General features: G+C 45.7%; 1 protein-coding gene across 7 annotated transcripts in view; it reads left to right on the top strand.

Annotated features, from left to right (window-relative positions):
* Positions 1–380: 380 nt before the first annotated feature.
* Positions 381–24,924, top strand: part of MOCS1 (molybdenum cofactor synthesis 1) — a 35,577-nt gene continuing 11,033 nt past the window's right edge. For 3 of the 7 annotated variants that reach the window (XM_068558115.1, XM_068558113.1, XM_068558118.1), the window contains exons 1-3: positions 381–573; positions 7,700–7,826; positions 9,272–9,439. In XM_068558115.1, coding sequence (XP_068414216.1) covers positions 451–573; positions 7,700–7,826; positions 9,272–9,439 — 418 coding nt within the window. In that variant the 5' untranslated portion in view covers positions 381–450. Of the gene's footprint in view, positions 574–4,873; positions 5,184–7,684; positions 7,827–9,271; positions 9,440–24,924 lie in introns of those variants that run through there. The other 4 variants (XM_068558114.1, XM_068558110.1, XM_068558117.1 and 1 more) reach the window with 2 other exon arrangements.

The following is a 24,924-nucleotide window of genomic DNA, read 5'->3' as shown; positions in this document are numbered from 1 at the left end:
CCGTATGCCCTGCATTGGCAGGCAGATTCTTCACCACTGCGCCACCAGGGAGGTCCCTGACTTTTTAAAATATTGCATTAAAATATTATTTATCTTGATAACCCACTTTTTTGGTACCTCCTTAAATTTCATTCACCTGGTCCTAAAGCACTTAGGTCGTGGTGTGACTGGCACAAAGTCCAGAGCTGCTTGTAGGAAAAGACTCAAGATCTTTGGGTGAGTTTGAACTTGTGCTTTGCAAGGCCTAGAACACTTAGCCTCCTGGGATAGGAGCAGACGGTGTGGACTACAACTCCCAGAAGGCCGCGCGGCACGGCGCCCTCACCGATTGGCTGGTCTGGCCCCGCCCCCACCACGCCCCTGCCGCGAGGACCCGGGGCAGCGAGTCCCGGGCTAACGTGCTTCCGAAGCCGGCTACCCCGTGTAGTCTCGCCCGGGCCGACAGACTTCATGGCGGCCCAGCCAGTGTCCCGGATGCTGCGGCGGGTCCTGAGGTCCAGCGTCCGGAGCTGCAGCTCGGGCGCTCCGGTGACGCAGCCACACCCCGGGGAGCCCTCCCAACCTGCCGTGGAGGTGAGCCTCCCGCATCCACACTTTCCTGGGGAGGGGGTGGCCTGGCAGCTGCACCTTTTGCCCAGAAGCACCCCGGCCCGTCCGCGGTAGCTGCTTCTGGGAGGGGTGTCCGCCTCTGCGAGGGACTCCTCAGCGCTTATTTAGGGGTGGGGAGAGGAGTGGAATGATGTTTTCTAGATAGACTGACCAGTCTCACCTGGTATCCCAACGAGGGGTGGCGGGGTGGGGCACTCCTTGAGGCCTGGCTTAAAAACCTCCCTGCCGGCCCATCCGTGCAACCCCCTTCCAGGTCTGAGTGACTCCCAGAGATGGGGGAGCAGGCGGCAGGACTCTGGGACCAATGAGATATTATTAGTACCCCTTTCAGCCCTGCCTCACACCCAGCCTCTTCTTTAAACATTTTCCTCCCTGCCCCCCAGTGGAGGTTGTGTGTGATCAGGTGTTTTTGTGACACCCCACTTCATAGTGTGGCACTGACTAAAATTGTCACCTTGGTGCTGCCAGTAGTCAATTGTCACTTTGTAGTCACAGGGCTGTGTGACCCGTCCTTCACTGACTCTTTTTGTTTCATCGTCATTTCCCTTAGGAGGGTTCAGTCTCTTTCTAGAGCAGAATGGAGTCGGGACCTGGGCTCTTGCAGGTTAGGGACTCCGCTATCTCTTTAGGGTTGGGATAGTACCCCCTCAGTCCTTAACAGCATCTCAGAGGAGTTTCCGGCATAAGAAGTTTTAAATTTGTTTTGCCCATGTTGTCAGGGAATCATTTGGGGAGAAGCATCTCTTTTCATTTGGTGACACCTTTTCTAGGCTGATCTGGTCATTCTTTTCCCACCTCCTGGCTCAGGGCTTCAAGTTCTGGGATTCATCAGATCATGCATCTGAGGGTGAGGGCCTCAGCCTAACTTGCTTTCCCCAGATCTGATCCCCCCTCCCCCCCCCACCCCCACCGGGATTCTCAGATAAGCAGATCCCATTTCTGGGAGGTGGAGAAGTTTGTCAGTATCCTTGAACTCTGAACTTCGTGGAGGGACAAATGGGAAAGCAAAGATGAGAGATCTTTAAAGAATTCAGGAAAAGGGAAGTTTCTTCTCCCCCTTGCCTCTAATTTACTTTGTGCCTTTCATCCTGTGCTAAGTGGCTTCATTCGTGGTCTCTCTCAGTCCTCACAATAAACCATGTGAAGTGAGTAGAGTTTGTATTTTCAGGTGAGGGTGCTCACGGAAGTTAACTTCCCTGGAGTCCCTGAGCTGTAAAGTAAGGGAACCTGAGCTCAAACTCTAACACTTGTGCTCCAGCTTCTTTTCTGCGGGGAGAGTAAAAGAGAGGCTGCTCTTACCCTTTCCTTTACACCATGAGGGCAGGTAGAGTTAGCAGGTAAGAAGGTGGACTCAGAATGCCTCGGTTTGAATCCCAGCCCTACAACTTATTAGGTGTGTGAACTTGAGCAAGTCTTCTCAGTGCCTCAGTGTTCTCTTCTGTAAAACGGGAATAACAGTGTCTTCATAAGGTGGTTATAGGGCTTAAAGGAGTTAATATAATTTATATATATATACTTAGAACAAAACCTGGCACATGTACGTGCTGTGCACGTGTATTGCACATGTTTGTTGTAATTATTATGCTTGCCGCCATTGCCGCATACTGTGTCCCCTAAGTCCCCTCCCACCTGGACACTCAGGATAGTCATTCTGTCAACTGTCTGATCACAGACCTCCCACCCTGGACATTCCCCACCAGGGTTATCCTCAGCAGACAGGTTGCTCCTTGGGTGCTGGGTGCTCCCCTGCCTTTCTCGGTACAGTGCTTACCCGGTGCTCTGCAGGCAGTAGAGTTAGCAGGTATTTTTTGGCTGTTTGAAACAGATCTGGTGAGGGTGCACGTGACAGAGCACTGGACAGGGAGCCCCAAGCTTTCATGCTCGCTTTGCCCCCAGTTTGACGTGGCTCTTGGGCCTGTCTCTTCCCCTCTCTTCCTGTCTTTAAAACCAGTGGGATGGACTAGCCCATCTGTACGCAGTGGGGGAGGGCACAGAATGTCCTTAGGAGACTCTCAGAGGTATGTTCAACCAATCCACCGAGCTTGCCAGTTGGCAGGAGCAGGGGTGGGGGCATCTGGAACCCCTGTCCTCCCTTCCCTTCCTGTAGGGTGCCTTTCCCCATACGCTACACGGGGCCCTGAGGTCTGGTTTGGGATGGGAAGCGCTTGGAGAGGCGGGGGAAAGCCCCTGGGTGTTGTCTGTGTGTCGGGGTGTAGGTGTGGGAGAGATGTGCAGTGAGGGGAGGGAGCTGGCTGTGAGGACAGTGGATGGGGGCATTGGGCTTGGTCCCGGGGCAGATCGAGGAGCTTCTGCAGGGGCAAAGGGGAGGCGGGTAGGGGAGACACAGCTCCCTCCGGCCTGGTTGGGGCAGCAGGACAGAGGGCTTCCTCCAGTTGCAAGCACTACACCCTTGTTTCTCCCTCTCAGGCTCCGTGCAGGCTTTGTTGGGACGACAAGGGGCTGGCCTCGGGTCCTGGGCCTGCTTCCTTGGGGCAGGGGCAGGGGAAAGGATGACTCTGTGTCAGGCAAAGACACCCAGCTGTTCAGGGGGCCGGAGAGAACACACGTGGGAGAGGTCTGTGCAGGAAGGGACTGGTACCTGAGGAGGGCCGGGGCGGGGCAGTCACACGCGGAAGGAAAGGTGACCTTTCAGGGGGCTGCCTGGACTTCCAACCTGCCCAGCTCCTCAACAGCTTTGTTTCAGCGAAGTGTGACTTATCCTTGCTGGGAGCCACAGGTGTGAAGGCCTCACACTTAGGGTGGGGCTGGAGGGGGAGCAGAGGTCAAGGCCTGGGGCTGGGCACTTTGCCAGGTCCCCTCATTTAATAGAGATGAATTTTGAGCCACCCTGGGTATACATCCTCCCAAAGAGCAGGTAAATCAGGGCCACTGATATTTGGGTTTGGCCTGTGCTCTTTTTCTCCTGCTCCTCTAGTGTCTACACTCCAGAGCTGTTTGGGGGTTGGCCTTTATCATTCAGATCAAAAGCCCAAGGTTAGTGAATATTAGAAAAGGCACTTTGAGGGCAGGGTCCTTCCTTTAACTAACTCCTTCCTACCACTTCCCCACTCCATCCCAGTCTGCACTGGGTTAGTAGACAAGATATAACCAGTAGCATGTGGTAGGCTGCCTAGTTCCTGGTTGTAGCACTAGTATCTGTGGTTCTTGGGAAGCTCAGACCTCACTTGTCCTGCTTTGAGTGGTGTGACAGCAGGTCTGAAACCCCAGCCTTGGGCCCTCTGCCATTGAGTAGGGCTTTGCAAGACGAGGGAAGCTGACAAGTGTGGGAAAACTAGTCACAGCACACACACAGAGTGCCCCTCCATGGATACATGGTGAATGGATGTTTGTAAGTAGGAGTTAGATTAAGAGAATGGGAGCAGTCACTTCCCGAACACCTGCTGTGTGACAGGAGCTCCTCCGGTTGAGTTAGGTAGGCTCATGTCCACACTTTATGGACGAGGAAGCTAAGGCTTAGAGAATGGTAGGCGACTAGCTCTACAGCTAGCTGGGAACAGAGCCAGGCTTCTAATTCAAGTTTACCTGCTCCCCAAGCCTATGCTCAGAACCGCAGCCACCCCGGATTAAAATGGCACTGGGTCCTGGTGTGGCAGGGCCAGTGGTTCTCAGCCTGGGCTGCAGAGCTGAACAGGGACGTTTCAGACAAACCACTAGGGCCCCATCCCAGAGAGCAGTTGAGTCCGCATCTTTCGGCTGGGGCTCTGGCATCAGCACGTCTTAGAAGGTCTTCAGGTGATTTTGATGTGTAACCAAAGCTGAGAACCACTGTACGAGGCTAAACCATTTTGACAGTAGAGACCAGCCTAGAAATGAATGGCAACCCCAGTGTAACTGGGTTTTCCACGCACCACCTTTCCCTCTGGATTAGGGACCTGCCTGTCTGTTCATTGACACAGCGGTTTGACACCTGCTATGACACCGGGAAACAGAGTCAGGCAGGAAGGCTTCCCACCCAGGGGAAACAGCCTGGTCCAGGGCCGGGGCTGGGGAATACGAGCAGCTCAGGGTGTTCTGCTTCTGACATGTCCCAGCCCCTCCTGGGCAAGAGGCATTGCCGTCTAATCTGCCCAGTAATTCTCCCAGGATTCTGGGCTCCTTTGACTGGTGCTGATATTTTTTCCTCCAGGGAGTTTAAAGGGAAGAAAAAAAAAATGGAAGAAGGAAAGTAGGGCATGCAGTGTTGGAGGAGAGAGGAGGCAGGGATGAGGTGTGTTAATACCCAAGTGTGGAGTTTGCAATCCTGGCGGGGAGAGAGAGAGAGTGTGTGTGTGTGTGTGTGTGTGTGTGTGTGTGTGTTTAGGAGGCTTCGTCAGCTACTGGCTGTACAGAGTCTGAATGAATCTAGATAAGGTTACTCCAGGTCTCAAAAGTGAAATCTGGCCTGCCCCTCCCATGGCCAGAACAGAGGGCCTAATTCCATTCTCCGGTTTCTGCTGAGTCATGCTCCTTGGTCCTCTCACTTGCTCCCTATTCCCGGCTTTATTTTGGCTCCTCCCTCACCCAGCCATCTCTCCCAGGATGTGAAGATTAGGGTGAGGAGGGCATCTTGGCAGGTGAGGAGGTGAGGTCTGGGGGGACTAACAAATCACTGACTTGTGAATAGCTGCTGATTCCCAGGTGTCTGAGCTCCTGGACTGTGGTGGCCGATGGGGATGGGAGTCTTTTTTTTTTTTTATTAAATACATTTATTTTATTTATTTTTTTGGCTGCGTTTGGTCTTCGTTGCTGCGTGCGGGCTTTCTCTAGTTGCAGCGAGCGGGGGCTACTCTTCATTGCAGTGCGCGGGCTTCTCACTGCCGTGGCTTCTCTTGTTGCGGAGCACGGGCTCTAGGCGCATGGGCTTCAGTAGTTGCGGTGTGTGGACTCAGTAGTTGTGGCTCATGGGCTCTAGAGCGCAGGCTCAGTAGTTGTGGCGCACGGGCTTAGTTGCTCCACGGCGTGTGGGATCTTCCCGGACCAGGGCTCGAACCCGTGACCCCTGCATTGGCAGACCGATTCTTAACCACTGCGCCACCAGGGAAGTCCCGGGATGGGACACGTGATTCTGAAGCGTCCCTGCCCCACCCCCAAGGGTACTGGTGGAAAGGCTGTGGGGTGAGTAGGGAAGGAGGAACACTGTTGTTATTATTTCAGACTGCAGTTCAGAGAAATGACGGCTACTTTCTCGTCACGGGGCTGTGAGCAGGGTTTCTTAGAGGACGTGGGAAACTGGTCTTGGGGCGGGCAGAGCGAGGTCAGTTTTATGGACCCAGGAGAGTCATGAGGCACCCCCTGCTCTCTCTCATATCCCTTCTACCTCCTGAGTCAGTCAGTGGCCCTTGACTATACATTAGAATCACCTGGAGAGGTGAAAAACACAGCACCTGGAGATCTGAATTCAGCTGGTCTCCAGTAGAATTTTTTTCTTCAACTCCCCAGATGGTTCTAACATGTAGCCAGGGCTGAGGAGGTCTCTGAAGTAAATGTTTCTTCTTCCTGGACCTCAGGAGGGCTGGAGGCCTGCTTTCTTAGGTTACAAGATCATGAGAATCCTGGGTGTTTCCCTACCAGTGTCCTGACTAGCCCCGTCCTTTACAGCAGGACAACCTTAGCCCACAACTGTGTTCTTATTTAACAGCTAGGAGAGCAGGCCTGGAGGAGTTAGAGAACTTTCCCAGTGTGTCCCCAGTCCAAAATCTTATCCATAGACCTCACGGATGACCACAACAGTCATGATTTCTTTGTTCTAAAGATTCTAGAGAAATGACTTCTCCCCGCCCTGTGTACCATCCCGTGTACCTTCTTGGACACACCCTATGCAACTAGGGGAAAGAATTTAGAACTTGGAATCAGAAGACCTGGATTTGAATCCTGGTTCTGCCAGGGGTGTTCTTGGACCCCATTCAAGAGTTGGTTATAATAATCCCTTTAGGTGTGGGGATGGAACAGAGAACATTCTTTGGAAACCTTAAGATGCCTTGCAAACATTAACTTCTGTGGAGCAGTTATCTCATCAACATGTCATGACCCAGGGCTGTGTTCTAAATGGGGGGGTGGGGAAGGGGGGAGAGAGCAAGCTAGTTCAGATTTAGGAAAGGGTGAGATTGGCTGCCTCCTTTCTCTCCCCAGGATGAGTTTGGGCCTTGCGGGGAGCCTCGGGCAATCTCCTCCCCTTATACCCCAAACAGTGGGTCCTTAATCCTTTCTTCTGGCTGTGGGTGGGTGAAGGATAAGGACTAAACTGGGCACGGGGTTAGTGTGGTGGCCATCCTGGCACCTCCATTCTCCCTTCCTGGGGGCTGGTGGCCTCATTCCCTCTGCAGGTCCCCCTAGTGTGCTGTCCTCCCCGCAAGGCCTTCTGTGGGAGGGGAGCCTTCCCCGTGGGTTTACCCTCCCCAGCTGGGCGTGGCCCCCGGCTGCTCCTGGGGGTGTGGCCTGTTGGGTCCTCCTGGGTGGTGAGGAGGCCCCAGACAGCCCCCCATCCCCAAGGGGGAGGCAGCTTGTGTGACACCCCTTCCCTCACAGTGAGTGACTTTGTTTCGAGCTCAAGGTGAGGAATGGGAGGCCTGGGTTGGACAAGTGGCTTCCGTGTCCCAGGCCACCTTCCCTCTCAGCTACCTGCTGTCTCCCTCCTCCTTTCTGGACGTGCTTGTCTGGTGGCATGATTGCCAGGTGCCAAATGGTACCTGCCCTCCCAGTGACCCATCCAAGAGATGCTAGAGATGGCTGTTCCCGGATAGGCTTCCTTTGAGGGAGGGGTAACGGGGAGGAGGTGGGGGCCAGCTGGGGCTTAGTGCCCTTCCCTCTGCCTTGCTGCCCAGCCGGTAGGCAGCTGCACCCCTGCAGGGATCCTCCACCCTGGGGCTGAGTGTAGGACCTTGGAGGGGCAGGTCCTTCCCTCCAGGCCTGTTTCCCAACCTGTGAATAAGAGGAGAATACCAGACCCCCAGGACTGCGGAGCCCATGTGGATGGAAAGGCTAGCAGTGTGCGCGGGTGTCAGAGAGGAGGGAGGGGATGGTCGAGGGGAGAGGGCTTGCTCTCCCCAGGTGGGCTCTCCTCGCACCTCTCCCCCAGCCCCTGTTGTCGCAGGTGCCGTCCGGACGGAGGCGGTTCCTGAGGGAGCATGCAGCCCCCTTCTCTGCCTTCCTCACCGACAGCTTCGGCCGGCGCCACAGCTACCTGCGGATCTCCCTCACCGAGAAGTGCAACCTCAGATGTGAGTCGCCCTCCTGGGCTCCTGTCCCTCTGCTGCAGTAGCCCCTCACATCACCCCCTGTCTAGGAATCCTTCTCAATCCTCCCCATTCCTCTTTCTAGAAAACTCCACCCGCCCTTCTTCCTTGCTTGCCAGGTGGGGTTCAGGGGCAAGGTAGGGGTCAAGGGTGAGTTTTATGATCCTGGAAGCTGGGTTCTACTTGGGATTAGGTTGGAGAACAGAATTGCTGTTGGGTTTAGGATTGAGGTTGGCCTGGGATCTCCCACTCTTAGGGGCTCTTTCCCCTCCCTCCTGTTTCCTTGCGGTCCCCATGGTTCAGGATGTGGCATGGGGACTGCTGGACGGTGTAAACAAGTGAGATAGGCAGCAGTGCCAGCTATAAAGACACCCCAACCCCAGTCCCATGAGACGAGTTGTCTGGGGCCAGGCTAGTACACAGAGTCCTTGTTTCATAACCCCACGCGGAGTGCTCTGGGCCAGATCCACTGCTGGAGGGACTTCCGAAGTGTGTTTGTCCATCTGTCCTGCCTTCCTTCCCTCCCTCCTTCTCTTCTTCCTTCCTTTCTCTCACTGTAGCTCACAGTAAGAAATATATTTACTTCATGGCCCAGTAAATACGTGCATGTGTAGTAAATGTTTAACCAAACAATATTCATTACGTGCAGTACCGATGTTCTGATGTTGTTACCTAATCTGTTCCATCTTAAAAGACCAATTCTGGACCCTTCACTGATTTGACTGAATGAGCCCCTAGCGGATCCTGACCACTGGTACTGATTAAACCCGTACCACGGGATCTGATGGGAGGAGGTGGTGCCCCCCTCACCGGCCAGGGCTCGCCTCATTTATCCCCTTCTGCTACCTCGCCCTGAACAGGCGGTACCTCAGTTTTCCAACCTGTGAAATGGGACTGATGATCACCTGAAGGAGATAGACTGGGTGTGAGAACATGTGTAGCCACAGAGGAGAGCAGCTTTGCCCAGGCCAGGGAGCACCTCCCAGCCTCCTTCACCTTAGGACACACAGAGAAGGGTCCCTGTCAAAACCAGATGAAATGAAGGAGGTGAACGATGGCAGAAGGAATGGGCCCAGGGCCCTGGCCTTCCAGGCAGACACCGCCCAGCGGCCCCTCGCTGAGGGGCCAGTGTCTCAGCCTGCCCTACCTCCAGCCAGGCTGAGCTGTCAGCCTCATTTATCATCTTTAAGCCCTGAGGGACAGCAAGGCCAGTTGGGGAAGGGGTGTTAAATTCTGTAGGTGAGAGTGGTGAACCCCAAAGAGAATCTGGCCTAGGGTTTGTGCCACCTCAGACTTGGCCGGATCTTTCCTCATGGCTGGGGTGGGGTTCAGGAGACACTTGTGGCCTGGTGGGGGAGTTGGGGACTGGCGACATCGCACCCTGATCGCTGCAGTCACCTTCTTCCTCCACGTCCCCTCCCTCCCCTCAGGTCAATACTGCATGCCCGAGGACGGTGTCCCTCTGACCCCCAAGGCAGACCTGCTGACCACAGAGGAGATCCTAACCCTGGCCCGCCTCTTTGTGAAAGAAGGCGTAGACAAGATCCGACTCACGGGCGGGGAGCCGCTCATTCGGCCGGACGTGGTGGACATCGTGGGTGAGTTGGCAAAAGTTGCCACCACCTCTCCCAGCTCGTGCCTCATCCAGCTGGACTCCAATATTAATATCAGAAGCTAACACTCCTTTCAGGTGTTATGCTCACAGAGTCCTACGCCTTCTGAGACAGGTACCATTATTATTCCCATTTTGTAAAGAATTGAGGCAGAAAGAAGTTCAATAACTTGCCCAAGGTGACAAAGCTAGTAAGTGCCAGAGCCCAAGTGGTTTGATGTCAAATTTAGACTAAAGTCCTCACCAGGGCTTGGAGGCCCGCGTGATCTGGTTCCCGTCAACCGCAGAGACCTCTCTCCTGCCACTTGGCCTCCATCCTCCCCTCCATTCACACTGCCAGGCCTTTGCACATGCTGTTCCCTTTGCCAGGAACACAGGGCTCCCTGCCTGCCTCATTCAGGGGTCTGCTCCAGTGTCATCTGCTTGGGGAGACCTCCTTGGCCGCTCTGTCTAAATTCCCCCTCACATACCCCAGCTGCTCTGTCTCCCAGGAGTTGACACAGTACAGCCCATGGGCCAAAACCGGGCCACCACCCGTGTGTGTGCGGCCTGCAAGCTAAGAATAGTTTCTATATTTCTAAATGATTGAAAAAGAAAATCAAAAGAATAACATTTGTGGCGCTTGAAAATTATATGAAATTTTAAATTCACTGTCCATTAATAAAGTTTTATTGGCACATAGCCACACCCACTCATTTACATATCTCCCCTGTTGCAGAGCTAAGTTGCCACAAAGACCATATGGCCAGTAAAGCCAAAAGTGTTTACTGTCTGGCCTTTTAACAGAAAAAGCGTGGCGATCCTACTCTACCACGTGGTGTTATTTGGTTGATTTTTATCTGTCTCCTTATTAACTAGCATGAAAGCTCTCACAGAGCTGGGCAGGTTCTGTTCACAGCTGTGTTTCGAGCACCTAGGGAAGCGCCTGACACACAGTTGGGGCTCACTGGTGTTTGCTGGATGAGTGAAGGTGGTTCAAAATACGATCTCTGAAGGATGACGTGTCCACGTGTGAATCTCAGCTGCACCTCATACTAGTAGTATATCTTGAGCAACTTTTAAAGTCCGTCCTAAGCCTTCAGACAGAGAGGGTAACCTACCTTATAGGGTGGACCTTGGGAGGAAAAGAGAAGGAAATGCCCAGCTAGTGGCGAGTGCTGTGTGTGGCCCAGCAGAGCCTCTCGCCATATGCTGGTTCTAAGCCCCGAGGTCAGGCAGAGACCATGAGCATTTAATTGTAAAAGATGGAATCCGAGGAAAATAAGTTTCCATGTTCTTGACTGCTGAGGCCCCGGCTCCAGCTGCTCGGGGTGGGATCTCCCAGCCCCCAGCTCTCTGCCTCACTTGCTGGTTCAGTAAACGTTCTCTGGAACGCCTTCTTAAGTGCCCGGCACTGTGCTGGCATCAGAGGGGAGTGAGCCGCAGGCCCTGCCTTCAGGGACCCCCAGCCTATTGGTGGAAGCAGCCCCTGGAGCCTGCCGCCATCTGGTGAGGAGCCCAGGTGCTGTGGGAGCCCCGAGGAGGGGCCCAGGGACCCTTGCAAGCTCTTTCCTCCCTCCTTCCCTGTGGCCAGCTCCCTCCCACCCCCACTGATCACTTGACCTGGAATCCTGCCATCATTCCTAGGCTACACATGCTGGCCCAGGGGAGTTGACCTGACCCCCTGTTCAGGCAGCTCCTCAGAGCCTGAAAAGCAGCCTGGGTTCCAGGAAAGGGCCAGACCTGGCTGGCTGCCAGGCCCCAGCCCCCTCGGTCAGGGCACTTCATCTGCCCTCTGTCCAGGGCCTGTGGGCGAGCCTGTGATCACTGCTGGTCAGAGAGGGGTGACTGAGCGCAGACGGGAGGATGCAGAGTCTCCATGGAAGCCACCACCTTGCTTAGTAGGAGGCCAGGGAGCCAGGAGAGGCGGCAGCCCTGTTCCCGCTCTGGGCTCTTCCGCCCCCTGGCCGTGTGAACTTGTGCAGGTTCCCGCCCCACCCTGGGCCTCAGTGTCCTAATCTATGCGCTGGTCACCTCTCAGGCTTTCCTGCTCTGATGGCCCTGGGTTGTTGGTCCTGGCTGATAGCGTGAGGCTGGCAAGGGTTTATCACCACATAGATGCTGGTTAGGACAGGGACCAGCTGCAGTGACTGACTTTGGAGGATTTATCTCTTGCTTCAAGGGTGTGCACTGATGGGGCAGGGGTTGGGGGCTGGGAACTCTACCCCTCCCCAAGCCCTCCCCCAGTGCTCCAAGACGAATGGTAACTGCTGTGCTTGCTAACACTTTGACATCTCCCAGCCTAGCTCCTTTGATCCTCCCCAGAGGTACTTCTTCAGAGCAAAACCACCCCGAAGGGCAGGGCAGGTGGGGCTATTAGGGAAGAAGGGCTGGGGTAAGGGGAGGGGGATGTTCATAAGCACTTGTCCCGCCCTCCCAGCTGAGAGTTTCGAGGGACCCCACCCCGGGGGCGCAGAGTGAAGGGGCTGCCGGTTTCACCGAGCAGGCTGTCCTGGTCACTCCGGGTCCCTGCCTGAGGCTGTCAGCCTCGGGACGGGTGTTGTCGATCTCCGCCTGAGAAGTCCGCTCAGCTCTCTGTCAGCCGTCTGTGATCCCCTCCACCAACCCCAAGACGCTCCAGCACTCCTCCATCCCGGCTTGTGTATGAACAAGTTCCTCTCCTCCCTCCTTTTCATGGGTGTAAGGCAGCGCTGTCCAATGCAACTTTCTGGGGTGATGGAAATGTTCTCTATCTGTGTTGTCTGATGAGGTAGCCAGCCTTGGGCTTCACAAGCGGCTATTGTGACTGAGGAACTGAAATTGGAACTTTATTTTCATTGATGTAAGTGCCCATGTGTAGGTAGCAGCTGCCACGTTGGATGGTGAAGGTTTGAGATTTTCCAAAAGAAATTAAAAGAGGGGAACTATAGGCACACCTTACTTTATGGTGCTTTGCTTTACTGCTCTTCACAGATACTGCGTTTTTTTACAAATTGAAGGTCTGTGGCAACCCTGCATCGAGCAAGTCTATCGGCGCCGTTTTTCCAACAGCATTTGCTCACTTTGTATCTCTGTGTCACATTTTGGTAATTCTCACAATATTTCCAACACTTTCATTGTTATTATTTTTGTTATGGTGATCTGTGATCAGTTATCTTTGTTACTGCTGCAACTCCCTGAAGGCTTAATAGTACTAAGTTTTAGCAATAAAGTATTTTTTAATAAAAGTATGTACATTTTTTTAGACTAATGCTATTGCACACTTAATAGACTAAAGTATAGTGGAAACATAACTCTTACACGCACTGGGAAACCAGAAAAATCCATGTGACTTGCTTTATTGTGATACTTGCTTTATTACAGTGGTCTGGAACCAAACCCACAATATCCCCAAGGTATGCCTGTAAACATACAAGTATCAATACTGTGATAGTGTCGGCAGTGTTTGCAGAGGACTTATTTTGGATTCTAATTTCAAGACTGACTTTCGCTGTCAGATGACAGCTTAGTTGGAGAATCAGTCAGTCCTGCAGGCTTTCCCTGTTTCGTTGTTTTGTCCTTCCTTCCTCCCTACCTTTCTTCCATTATGTTGAAGAAATGAATTATGGAGCGTCCAGTTCTCACAGCTTAGAGCCCATAAGAGGCCTAATGCAATGGAGAGCCATTAAAGGTTGTTGAAATGGCGTGAAGTTTTTTGTTTCATTTTATTTTTGATGGACTCTAGTTACCTTGAATTAGATTAAATCATAATCCTGGGTTTGTGAAATAATCTCATTATTGATCCATGCATGGCCTTTTTTACTTTATTCATACAAATTTATTTACATGTTTTAATAATGTTATGAATTCCTAAGGAAATCTACTACCTCGTCAATTGTTTTGGAAGAATCAGAACCCTGGCAAGAATCTTCAACCACCTCTGTGGACTTTCCTACCCTGTACTTCCTCCCTCCCAAGGAAACATTCCTAAATGTGGTGTTTATCATTCCCTTGCTTTTTAAAAATGAGATGGTGTTTTTGAACTTTATAAGGATCGTGCTGTGTGCAGTCTTTCAGGAATTACTCTTGTTGACGCAACTGAAATTAACATACGTCATCCAGAGTTGCAGTTCATTTTCTCTGCGAGCTCCTGTTCCATTAAATGAATATACCACACTTCCTGTTAGTGAACATTTGGGTGGTTTCCAGTTTATTGATATTATATAAACAGTGCTGCTTTAAATGCTTGTAGTCTCATTCATGTGTCTTGGTACACAGTTTCTCTAGGAGTGGAATTTGCTGGGTTACTGAATATGTGAATGTTTAATCTTGGCAAACAATTTGGCATTGTCTTATAGTGGTTGTGCTACTTTACACTCCCCCCAGCAGTACATAAGAATCCCCTGGATCCTCCCCAATATTCAGTATTATCATTCTGGACTTTTGCCAGTGGACTGGGTATAAAATGCTATTTTATTGTGGTCTTGATTTGTACTTCCTTGTTTAGAATGAGGTCAGTCATCTTGTCACCTATTAGCCATGTATATTTATTTTTCTCTTTAATACCAAATCATATCATGTGCCTATTTTTCTATTTGGTTATTTATCCTTTCATATTGGTTTGTTCCAAGTTCTTGATGTATGTTGCAAATGTCTTCCAATTTGAAAAACAAGCCATACTTTGTGTAACAATTCTTTTGACAATAGTAGTTCTTGAATTTGTCAGTTCTGTCTTTTATGGTTAGTGCTTTTTTTTTTTTATTATTAATTAATTTATTTATTTACTTTTGGCTGTGTTGGGTCTTCGTTTCTGTGCGAGGGCTTTCTCTAGTTGCGGCGAGCGGGGGCCACTCTTCATCGCGGTGCGCAGGCCTCTCACTGTCGTGGCCTCTCTTGTTGCGGAGCACAAGCTCCAGACGCGCAGGCTCAGTAGTTGTGGCTCACGGGCCTAGTTGCTCCGCGGCATGTGGGATCTTCCCAGACCAGGGCTCGAACCCGTGTCCCCTGCATTGGCAGGCAGATTCTCAACCACTGCGCCACCAGGGAAGCCCTGGTTAGTGCTTTTTGTACTTATTAATGAAACACCTCACCCAAGGTCAGAACAACTACCTATGTTTCTACTAGAATATTTAGTTTTGCTTTTTGCTTTTAAGTCTAGTTAATCTGTGGATAATTTCAGGGAATCCAGTTTCATTTTTTTCCATGTGAATGGTCATTTTTTCTAGTTCCTTTTGTTGAATAGTTCCCACTTCCTCCATAAATCTACCATGTGTGCATTGGTCTGTTTTGGGTTCTGTTCTATTCAGTTTGTCTACCTCTATGCCAGTATCATACAGTCTTAATCTCCGTAGCTTCATAATAAGTCCATTATCTCATAAGGCAAGTCCTTTTTATTCTTCAGCAGTGCTTTAGCTGTTCTAAGCTTTGTCCATCCATGGAAAGTTTAGAATCTGCCTACCAAGTTCCCTGGAAAATTCTGTTGGGATATTTTTTCTTTTTTTATTGTGTTAAAATACACATAACATAAAATTTACCAGCTTATTTAAATGTACAGCTCATTGGTATTAAGTGTTCACATTCACATTTATGCAGCCATCACCACCATCTATTCCCAGTCTCCTGTAAATCTGAAACTCTATGCCTATCAAATAATGACTCCCCATTCTCCTCTTCCCCAGCCCCTGGCAACCACCATTATACTTTCTAGCTTTGTGATTTTGGCTACTGTAAGAACCTCGTATAAGTGGAATCACGCAGTATTTGTCTTTTTGTGATTGGCTTATTTCACTTAGCATAATGTCCTTGAGGTTCATTCATGTTGTGGCATATTGAGGAATTTCTTTTTAAGGCTGAATTATATTCCACTGTATGAATACGCTACATTTTGGTAATTCATTCATTGGTCAACTTGGGTTGCTTCTATGTTTTAGCTATTGTGAATAATGCTGCTATGATCATGGATGTACAAATATTTCTTTGAGACCCTGCTTTCGGTTCTTTTGGGTTTATACCCAGAAATGGAATTGCTGGATCATGTGGTAATTCTGGGTTTTTTGAGGAACTTCAATACCGTTTTCCACAGTGGCTATACCATTTTGCATTCTTATCAACAGTGCAGAAGGGTTCCAGTTTCTCCACATCCTCACCAACACTTGTTGTTTTCTGGGCTTTTTTTTTTTATAGTAGCCATCCTAGTAAGTGTGAGGTAGTATTGCATTGTAGTTTTGATTTGTATTTCCTTAGTGGTTAGTGATGTTGAGCATCTTGTCATGTGTTTATTGGCCATTAATATATCTTCTTTGGAAAAATGTCTCTGAGTCCTTTGCCCGTTTTTGAATTGGGTTGTTTTTGTTGTTGTTGAATTTTAGGAGTTCTCTATTATTCTAGATATTAATCCCTTAACAGGTATATGATTTTCAAATATCTCCCCCATTCTGTAGGTTGCCTTTTTCCTCTGTGGATAGTGTCTTTTATGTACAATTTTTTTAAAATTTTCATGAAGTCCAGTTTGTTTTTTCTTTTGTTGCCAGTGCCTTTGGGTCATTGGATTTGGCAGCGATTTCTTGGATGTGTTATGAAGCTTTATTCCTATGATTTCTTCTCAGAGTTTTATTGTTTTACATTTAGGTCCAACTGCATTCTTTTGCATGCGAATATCCAGTTTTCCCATCACCATTTGTTGAAAAGACTGTCCTTTCCCCATTGAATGGTCTTGGCACCCTTGTCAGAAATCGTTTGACCGTGTATGTGAGGATTTACTTCCTGGGCTCTGTTTTATTCCATTGGTCTTTATGTCTGTCTTTATGCCAATACCACACATTTGATTACTGTAGCTTTGTAGGAAGTTCTGAAATTGAAATGTGAGACCTCCAGTTTTTTTGTTCTTTTTCAAGATCATTTGGGGTCCCTTGACATTCCATATGAATTTTAGGATGGGTTTTTCTATTTATACAAAAAATATCATTGGGATTTTGTTAAGGATTGCATTGAATCTATAGATTGCTTTGGGTAGTATTGACATTTTAACAATATTAAAAAACAAAACAAAAAACAAAAAAACAATATTAAGTCTTCCAATTCATGAACATGGGATGTGTTCCCATTTATTTATGTCTTTTTAAATTTCTTTCAGCAGTGTTTTGTAGTTTTCATTGTACAAGCCTTTCACCTCTTTGGTTAAGTTAAATCCTAAGTATTTTATTCTTTCTGATGCTGTTGTAAATGGAATAGTTTTTGTAACTCCCTTTACAGATTGTTCATTGTTTGTGTACCTGTTGGGACTTTAATTGCATTGTATCAAGTTGGGGGGAATTGACATCTTTTTTGTTCACATCCCCACCTTCCCACAGCCATTTCCCTCCTATGCCCTGTTCTTTGCTCTAGGTAGTTGGCCCCTAGGCTCTACATCACCCAGGGTCCCTTGCCTGTTGGGTTCCTGATGGGTTTGGCCAATGAGATCAGGTTTTTGTTTTTTTTTTTCTGCTCCTTGCTCTATTTCTACACTGGGTTTTTGACTGTAGCTAAGTTCCCTTCAGAGCTGAAACTCCTACAGGGCAGCCAATCTTCCATGGTGACTTAACTGGACTCCTAACTTAATTTCCTCCCCAGGTCCTTTTGGCCCTAGGCATGGTTATGGATCCCTAGTGTTGCTAGTCTGAGTGCTGTACTATTCATTGTTGAGACCATTAAGTCTGCCCACACCTTCGTGAGTAGTCCTTTCATTAAATTCTTTATTTTAACCATCTGGGATGAATTCTGCTTTATGCTAGGATCCTGAGAGTTACAGTGCCATGTTTAAAATTATATTTTCTATTATTGTCGTGGTTGATGTTCTCATCACTCTCTTATCGATGCTATAATATGTCTGTTTAGAGTCTTTGGAGTTTTCTCCACTAGCAACCACATCATCTGCAACTAAAGACAATTTTTTCTCCTATCTTTAGGCCTTTAATTTCCTTTTCTTGTCCTATTGCAGTATCTAGGATCTCAAGTACAATTTTGAATAGTAGTGGTAATAGAAAAATACTCCTAATGTTTCCCCATTTAGAATGATGTTTCTTTCTTTCTTTTTTTAATTTTTATTGGAGTATAGTTGCTTTACAGTGTTGTGTTAGTTTTAGAATGATGTTTCTCAGAAGTTTTTTTCACAAATTACTTTTTTTTCACAATAACTTTGAGGTAATGAAGTTCCCTTTCTAGTACTAAGTTTTTTTTTTTAATTATATACTTTCTTAATGTGTGTTAGGATGATCTATGATTTTTCTTTTTCACTCTGTTACTCTGAATGACATTGATAGCTTTTCTGATATTATACCTGGAATACACTCAACCTAGGCATGGTCTGCTATGCTTTTGTCTACTGTTAGGTTCAGTTTGTTAATATTTCGTGTAAGTTTTTGCATTTATATCCATGAGTGAAATGGGTGTATGATTTTTCATTTTCATGCCTGCCTTAACTGATTTGTGGTATTAAATTTCAAAGAATGAGTTAGGTAGTGTATCAGGCTGCTAAAACAGAATGCCACAAATTGGGTAGCTTACGAACAGCAAATGATTTCTCACAGTTCTGGAGGCTGGAATTCAAGATAAGGGTGCCATCATGGTCAGGTGTGGGCTCTCTTCTGGGTCACAGACTTTTCATTGTATTATATCTTCACAAGGCAGAAGATACTGGAGCGATCTGTAGGATCTTTTTTATAAGAGCACTCATCCCTCCATCCTTATGACCTAATCACCTCCTAAAAGCTCCACCTTCTAACACCATCACATTGGTGGTAATCACTTCTTTAAAAGTTTGGTAGAGCTCATGTGTAAATTGTCTGTGCCTGGTATTTTATTTGCAGGGAGATTTTTAATTGCAGCTTCAATTTCTTTAATAGTTACTGTATTATTCAAGTTCTCTACTTTTGGAGTCAGTTTTGGTAGGTTTTTTTTTTTTAACTTGTCATTATTATGTCAGATTTGTTGTTTGAAATTGTTGGTAATATTTTCTTATTATCTTTTTATCTTAGTTTTACTTGCAGTTTTGTCTTTTTTATTCTTAATATGGTTTATTTGTGTCTTTATCTCTTTTTGTTGTTAAGTCTTGCAAGAGGTTTGTCCATTGTGCTATTCTTCAACAAACCAACTTTTGAACTTGTTGAACCTTATTGTATATTCGTATTCTATTTCATTATTTCTGTTTCTGTCCTAATGTAGCCTATTGTTTTCATAACATTTAGTTCTAAGTATTTCTTAATTTTTATTCTGATTTTTTCTTTGATCTATGAGATATTTAGAAGTGTTTTTAATTTCAAAATATGAGGATTTTAATTCATGTTTTTATTAAAGTGTAATTATATTGTGGTCAGAGAATCTTATCTCTATGAAACTTATCCTTTTAAATTTATTGAGAATTGCTTTATGACGTAGTATATTGGCAGTTTTTATAAATGTTTTTTATATACTTGAGGAGCTTGTCCTTTAATTATTACAGAAGAAGTCTATATTTGTTCATTGGATCCAGCTGGTTAATTTTATTTCCCAAACCTTTGGTTATGTCAATCTTGGCTGGCTTTTTATCTGCTTGGCCTGCCAATAATAAATAAGTAGGTGGATTTGTTAGTTTCTCCCAGAGGTCCTGTTGCTTTTATTTTATCTATAGTTGAGGTGGTTTTATTAGGTTCATATGTGGTTAGAATTGTTATGTCTTCTGCATAAATTGGATCTTTTATCACTATGTAGTAGGTCTCTCTCCATAATGATACTTTTAGTGTTAAGGTCTATGTATTTTATTTTACTAAAGCTATATCAGCTTGCTTTTAGCTTTAGTATGCTGTTTTATCTGTTTTCATCTATTCACTTTAAACCTTTCTGTATTCTTATACTTTAGATATGTCTCTTATAATAGCACATAGCTGTTACTTTGATCAAATTTGACAATCTTTGACTTTTAACTGGCAAGTTTATTCTAGTTGCCTTTGTTGTAATTATTGAAATAGTTGGACTCATTTCTACACTTTTTTTAGCTGTCATACTTTTTTCGTGCTTCTTTTTCCTCCTTTTTGACTTTTAAATAAATGACCCTCCCCCTTTTTTCTTCCTAACAAGGCAAAAAGTTTAGCACACTCTTAGGCCCTTGATTTTTTCAACCCTCCCCCACCTGTATTGTTGATATTTTCTATAATTTTTCTTTCAGGTCATTACAAATAGTCTGCCCCTCTGTATCTCTTGTAAGCACATGCTCTGCCTTTTTTTTTTTTTTTTTTTAATTATTTATTTATTTATTTTTGGCTGTGTTGGATCTTCATTTCTGTGCGAGGGCTTTCTCTAGTTGTGGCAAGCAGGGGTCACTCTTCATCGCGGTGCGCGGGCCTCTCACTATCGCGGCCTCTCTTGTTGCAGAGCACAGGCTCCAGACGCGCAAGCTCAGTAGCTGTGGCTCACGGGCCTAGTTGCTCCGCGGCATGTGGGATCTTCCCAGACCAGGGCTCGAACCCGTGTCCCCTGCATTAGCAGGCAGATTCTCAACCACTGCGCCACCGGGAAAGCCCCCACACGCTCTGCCTTTTAAGATAACAACAAACTTTACCAAGGTATTTGATCATTCATAATTTCCATAATTCTTACAGCATCTCCTGAATTTGTTTCTCTTCTTATTTGAATATTTCCTCTAAAAGTTTTTTGATGTGGGTCTAATGGTGACTCTAATTTTGATGGTGAATCTAATTAAATCTGACATACCAGGTAGTTTTTAAAATGTTTTAAAGTAGTAGTTTTATAATATTTTGAATGCTTTTAAAATCTTATGTTCAAGGTTCATTCCTTCATTATGTTAAGAATGTCACTGCATTGTCTCCTTACAGTCAGTCTGGCTGTTGGGAAAAGTCTGATGTCAGTATGGGTTTTGCTCTTGGTAATATACTCTTCTTCTCTGGAAGTTATTAGAGTGTTGCCTTTGTTATTTGATTTTCTTAAATTTTACTATAATGTGTCTAGGATAGGCTTTTCCTCATCTGTCCTGTTGGCATTCAGTGAAATCGTTCTTTCATTCTATTACATTTATGTTACATTTGGGGAAATTTTTCTTCATTACTCTGTTATGTTTTCAGATATTACTTCCTTCTCTCCAGTTTAATTTTTTTCTGGGACTTCTATTATCTGGTTGTTGCTCCTTCTACTTAGGGCCTCCACAGTTCTTAAAATATATTTTGGTATCTTATTCTCTTCTTCTTTTTTCCTGGGAGAGCCCTTTAATCTTACCTCCCAACTCATCAATTTCTCCTGTGTTGATATTACCATTTAACTTATTTCTTGTGCTCTTTATTTCACAATACTGTTTTTAACTACTACTTTCCCTTGTTCCCTTTTATAATGAAAAATTTTGTTTCATATTGTTAATATCTTCTGTTATTTCTTTTATTGTATTTATGTTTATCTTACATTCTTGGTCTGTTTGATCATTTCTTTTCTATTGATATATATAGAGGGTTGGGGGTGTTTTGGGTTTTTTTGTTTTGTTTTGTTTTTGGTGGGGGAAGCACTGGTTGTACTTCTCAAAGGTCTCCTTAGTTTAGCCAGTAAGTTTGTTCCCCTGAGGATGTTAGCTATTCTGTATGGCACTGCTTAATGGGAAAAGGTTTAAGACCAGATCTTGGTCTTCAATAGGCCCAGTGAGCTCAAGATCCCAGAAAATCCCAGTTATTCACCCATGTTTGTAATCTCCCCACCAGTGACCAGCCTGGCCACGTAGGGCAGCGCAGGTTGTTTACTTGCATAACTCTGGGAGATGCTGTTGACTTAGAATATGATGAGAATGGCACCTCCTGGAGTGATATAATATGACATTCCGCAGACCTTCACCTTCAAACCCTCAGGGAGAAACAGATTTGGAAGGAGGCAGTTACTCTCCGTTTTAATCCACCAGTCCTGGGGCTTTGGAGGGGGAGGGTGGAGGAATGAATCCCAGCAGGGCTTTGGCAGCTTCCCTGAGCTGACCTCCTAAGCTAGTCTCTGGAGCTCTTACCACCAAATTCTTCAGGAAGGGGACAGCATTGATTGTTCTGAGGCATCAGTGGATGAGGGTAAGGAGAGAGCTTGAACTGCTTTGCTTTCCTTTAACTGCTTCCATTCTCTGCCAGTCTCCTTCAACCCCAGGCTACACACCCCCTCCCCCATACCAGCTCAAAAGGACTGTCCATCTTCCTGTGAGTTTCTCGAGATTGTCTTTTTTTTAAGTTCCTGGATTCTGTGTTTCTTCAGGGTTGGTTTGGTGGAGGGAGCCAAAAACTACTACAAATTTTCCGTATTGTCAGAGTCCCAGAGGAAAGTTCTTTTCTTTGTTTTTAAAACAACAACTTTTATCTTTAAACTTTCATTTTCTTGCTACAAAAGTAATACATGTTTATTTCAGATAAGCAAAAATAGTATCACTACTGCCCAACTGTAACCACTGTTAACATTTTGGTTTGGCGACCTTCCCTTCTTTTTTCTTCGCACCTAGTTTTCAACTACTGTTTTTAACCTGCCCTCTGGATTTAATGTGACGTGTATTTCCCGACATCCTAACTTATTCTTTTACAGAGTCATTTTTAGTTGCATAATACTCCATCATCATTTAGACAAAGCATAATTTAGCCAGTTTTCTGTTGTTGGCCATCTGGATGTTTTCCTACATCCCTTTATTATGTATTGCTCAATGATCAACATCCTTGTAGATAAATATTGTTCACATCCATGACTATTGTTTGGTTTGGTTTTTTGGTGTGTGTGGTTTTTTTTTTTTTTTGGTTTTATTGAGATTCCACATACAAGTGAGATTATACGGTATTTGTCTTCTCTGTCTGACTTATTTCATTTAGCATAATCCCCTCAAGGGCTATCCATGTTGTCACAAGTGGCAAGATTTCCTTCTTTTTTATGGCTGAATGATATTCCATTATACACACACACACACCCACACACACACACACACACACACACACACACCACGTTTTCCTTATCCATTCATCCATTGATGGACAAATCTTGGTTATTATAAATAATGCTACAGTGAACATAGGGATGCATATATCTTTTCGAGTTAATGTTTTCACTCTCTTTGGATAAATACCCAGAAGTGGAATTGCTGATCGTGTGGTTGTTCTGTTTTTAATTTTTTAAGGAACTTCTGTGCTCTTTTCTATAGTGGCTGCAGCAATTTACATTCCCACCAGCAGTGCCCAGGCGTTCCCTTTTCTCCACATTCTTGCCAACACTTGTTATTTCCTGTCTTTTTGATCATAGTCATTCTGACAAATGTGAAGTGATATCTCATTGTGATTTTGATTTGCATTTCCCTGATGATTAGTAATGTTGAGCACCTTTTCATATACTTATTGGCCATCTGTGTATCTTCTTTGGAAAAATGTCTATTCAGATCCTCTGCCCATTTTTTAATAGGTTTTTTTTTTATGTTGAGTTGTATGAGTTCTTCATGTATTTTGGATATTAACCCCTTATCAGATGTATCATTTGCAAATATCTTCTGCCATTCATTAGGTGGACTTTTCATTTCGCTTGCTGTGTGGAAGCATTTTCGTTTGCTGCAGCCCCACTTATTTTTGCTTTTGTTGCCTTTGCTTTTGGTGTCCAGTCCAAAACATCACCAAGACCAATGTCAAAGGGGCTTACTGCCTGTTTCCTCTTAGGAGTTTTATGGTTTCAGATCAAGATTTAATCCATTTTGAGTTAATTTTTGTGTATGGTTTAATATAGTGGTCCAGTTTCATTCATTTGTACTTGGCTATGCAGTTTTCCTGGCACCATTTATTGAAGAGACTGTCCTTTCCATTCTTGGCTCCTTTGTTGTAAATTAATTGACCGTATGTGCATGGCTTTATTTCTGGTCTCTATTCTGTTCCATTGATCCATGTGTCTTCTTTTATGCCAGTACCATACTGTTTTGATTGCTATAGCTTTGTAATATGGTTTGAAATCAGGGAGTGTGATGCTTCCAGCGTTGTTCTCCTTTCTCAAGATTGCTTTGACTATTGAGAGTCTTCTATGGTTCCATACATATTTTAAGATTGTTTGTTCTATATCTGTGGAAAATGCCATTGGAATTTTGATAGGGATTACATTGAATCTGGAGATTGCTTTGGGTAGTATGGGACATTTTAACAATATCAATTCTTCTAATCCACGAGCAGAGAATATCTTTCCATTTATCAATATTTGTGTTGTCTTCAATTTCTCTCATCAGCGCGTTACGGTTTTCAGTGTACAAGTCTTTCACCTCCTTGGTTAAATTGATTCCTAGGTATTTTATTCTTTTTGATGCAATTGTAAGTTGTAAATTGTTTTCTTAATTTCTGTTTCTGATAATTTGTTATTAGTGTATGAAAATGCAATGAATTTTTGCATATTAATTTTGTATCCTGCAACTGTACTGAATTTGTTGATTAGTTCTACTGGTTTTTTGGTGGAGTCTTTGGAGTTTTCTATGTATAATATCATCTGCAAATAGTGACAGTTTTACCTCCTCCTTTCTGATTTGGGTGCCTTTTATTTTTCTTTTCCAATTTCTGTGGCTTGAACTTCCAATACTATGTTGAATAAAAGTGGCACAAGTGACCATCCTTCTCTTGTTCCTGATCTTAGAGGAAAAGCATGTAGCTTTTCACTGTTGTGTAAGATGTTAGCTGTGGGCTTGTCATATATGGCCTTTATTATGCTGAGGATCATTCCTTCTATACCCACTTTATTGAGAGTTTTTAATCATGAACTGATGTTGAATTTTATAAAATGCTTTCTCTGTATCTATTGAGATGATCGTATGATTTTTATTCTTCAATTTGTTAATGTGGTGTATTGCATTGATTGATTTGTGGATGTTGAGCCATCCTTGCATCCCTGGAATAGATCCCATTTGATCATGGTGTATGATCCTTTTAATGTGTTGTTGAATTTGGTTTCCTAATAATATTTTGTTGAGGATTTTTTCATCTATGTTTATCTAACTCTGATTTTTGAAAGAGTCATCTTCTGTTATCTCTGTCCTTCCTTCTTCCTCTTTCACTCTTCTGTTGGGTTGGCCAAAAAGTTCATTTGGGTTTTTCTGTAACATCTTACAAAAACCTGAATCTCCTCCCTCTTGCGTCTCCCTCCCACCCTCCCTATCCCACCCCTCTAGGTGGTCACAAAGCACTGAGCTGATCTCCCTGTGCTATGTGGCTGCTTCCCACTAGCTATCTGTTTTACATTTGGTAGTATATATTAAGTCCATGCCACTCTCTCGCTTCATCCCAGCTTACCCTTCCCCCTCCCCATATCACAGCATTCTTTTAAAATGTTTGCTGATTCTTTTTTTTTTATATTTATTTTTATTTTTGGCTGCATTGGGTCTTCATTGCTGCACGTGGGCTTTCTCCAGTTGTGGCAAGCGGGGGCTACTCTTCGTTGCGGTACATGGGCTTCTCATTGTGGTGGCTTCTGTTGTTGTGGAACATGGGCTCTAGGCACACAGGCTTCAGTAGTTGTGGCTCACGGGCTCTA

Source organism: Eschrichtius robustus, chromosome 12, assembly GCF_028021215.1.
Source record: "Eschrichtius robustus isolate mEscRob2 chromosome 12, mEscRob2.pri, whole genome shotgun sequence".
NCBI lineage: Eukaryota > Metazoa > Chordata > Mammalia > Artiodactyla > Eschrichtiidae > Eschrichtius > Eschrichtius robustus.
Note: the sequence above shows the minus strand (reverse complement) of the source record. Positions and strands in the feature narration are given on the sequence as shown.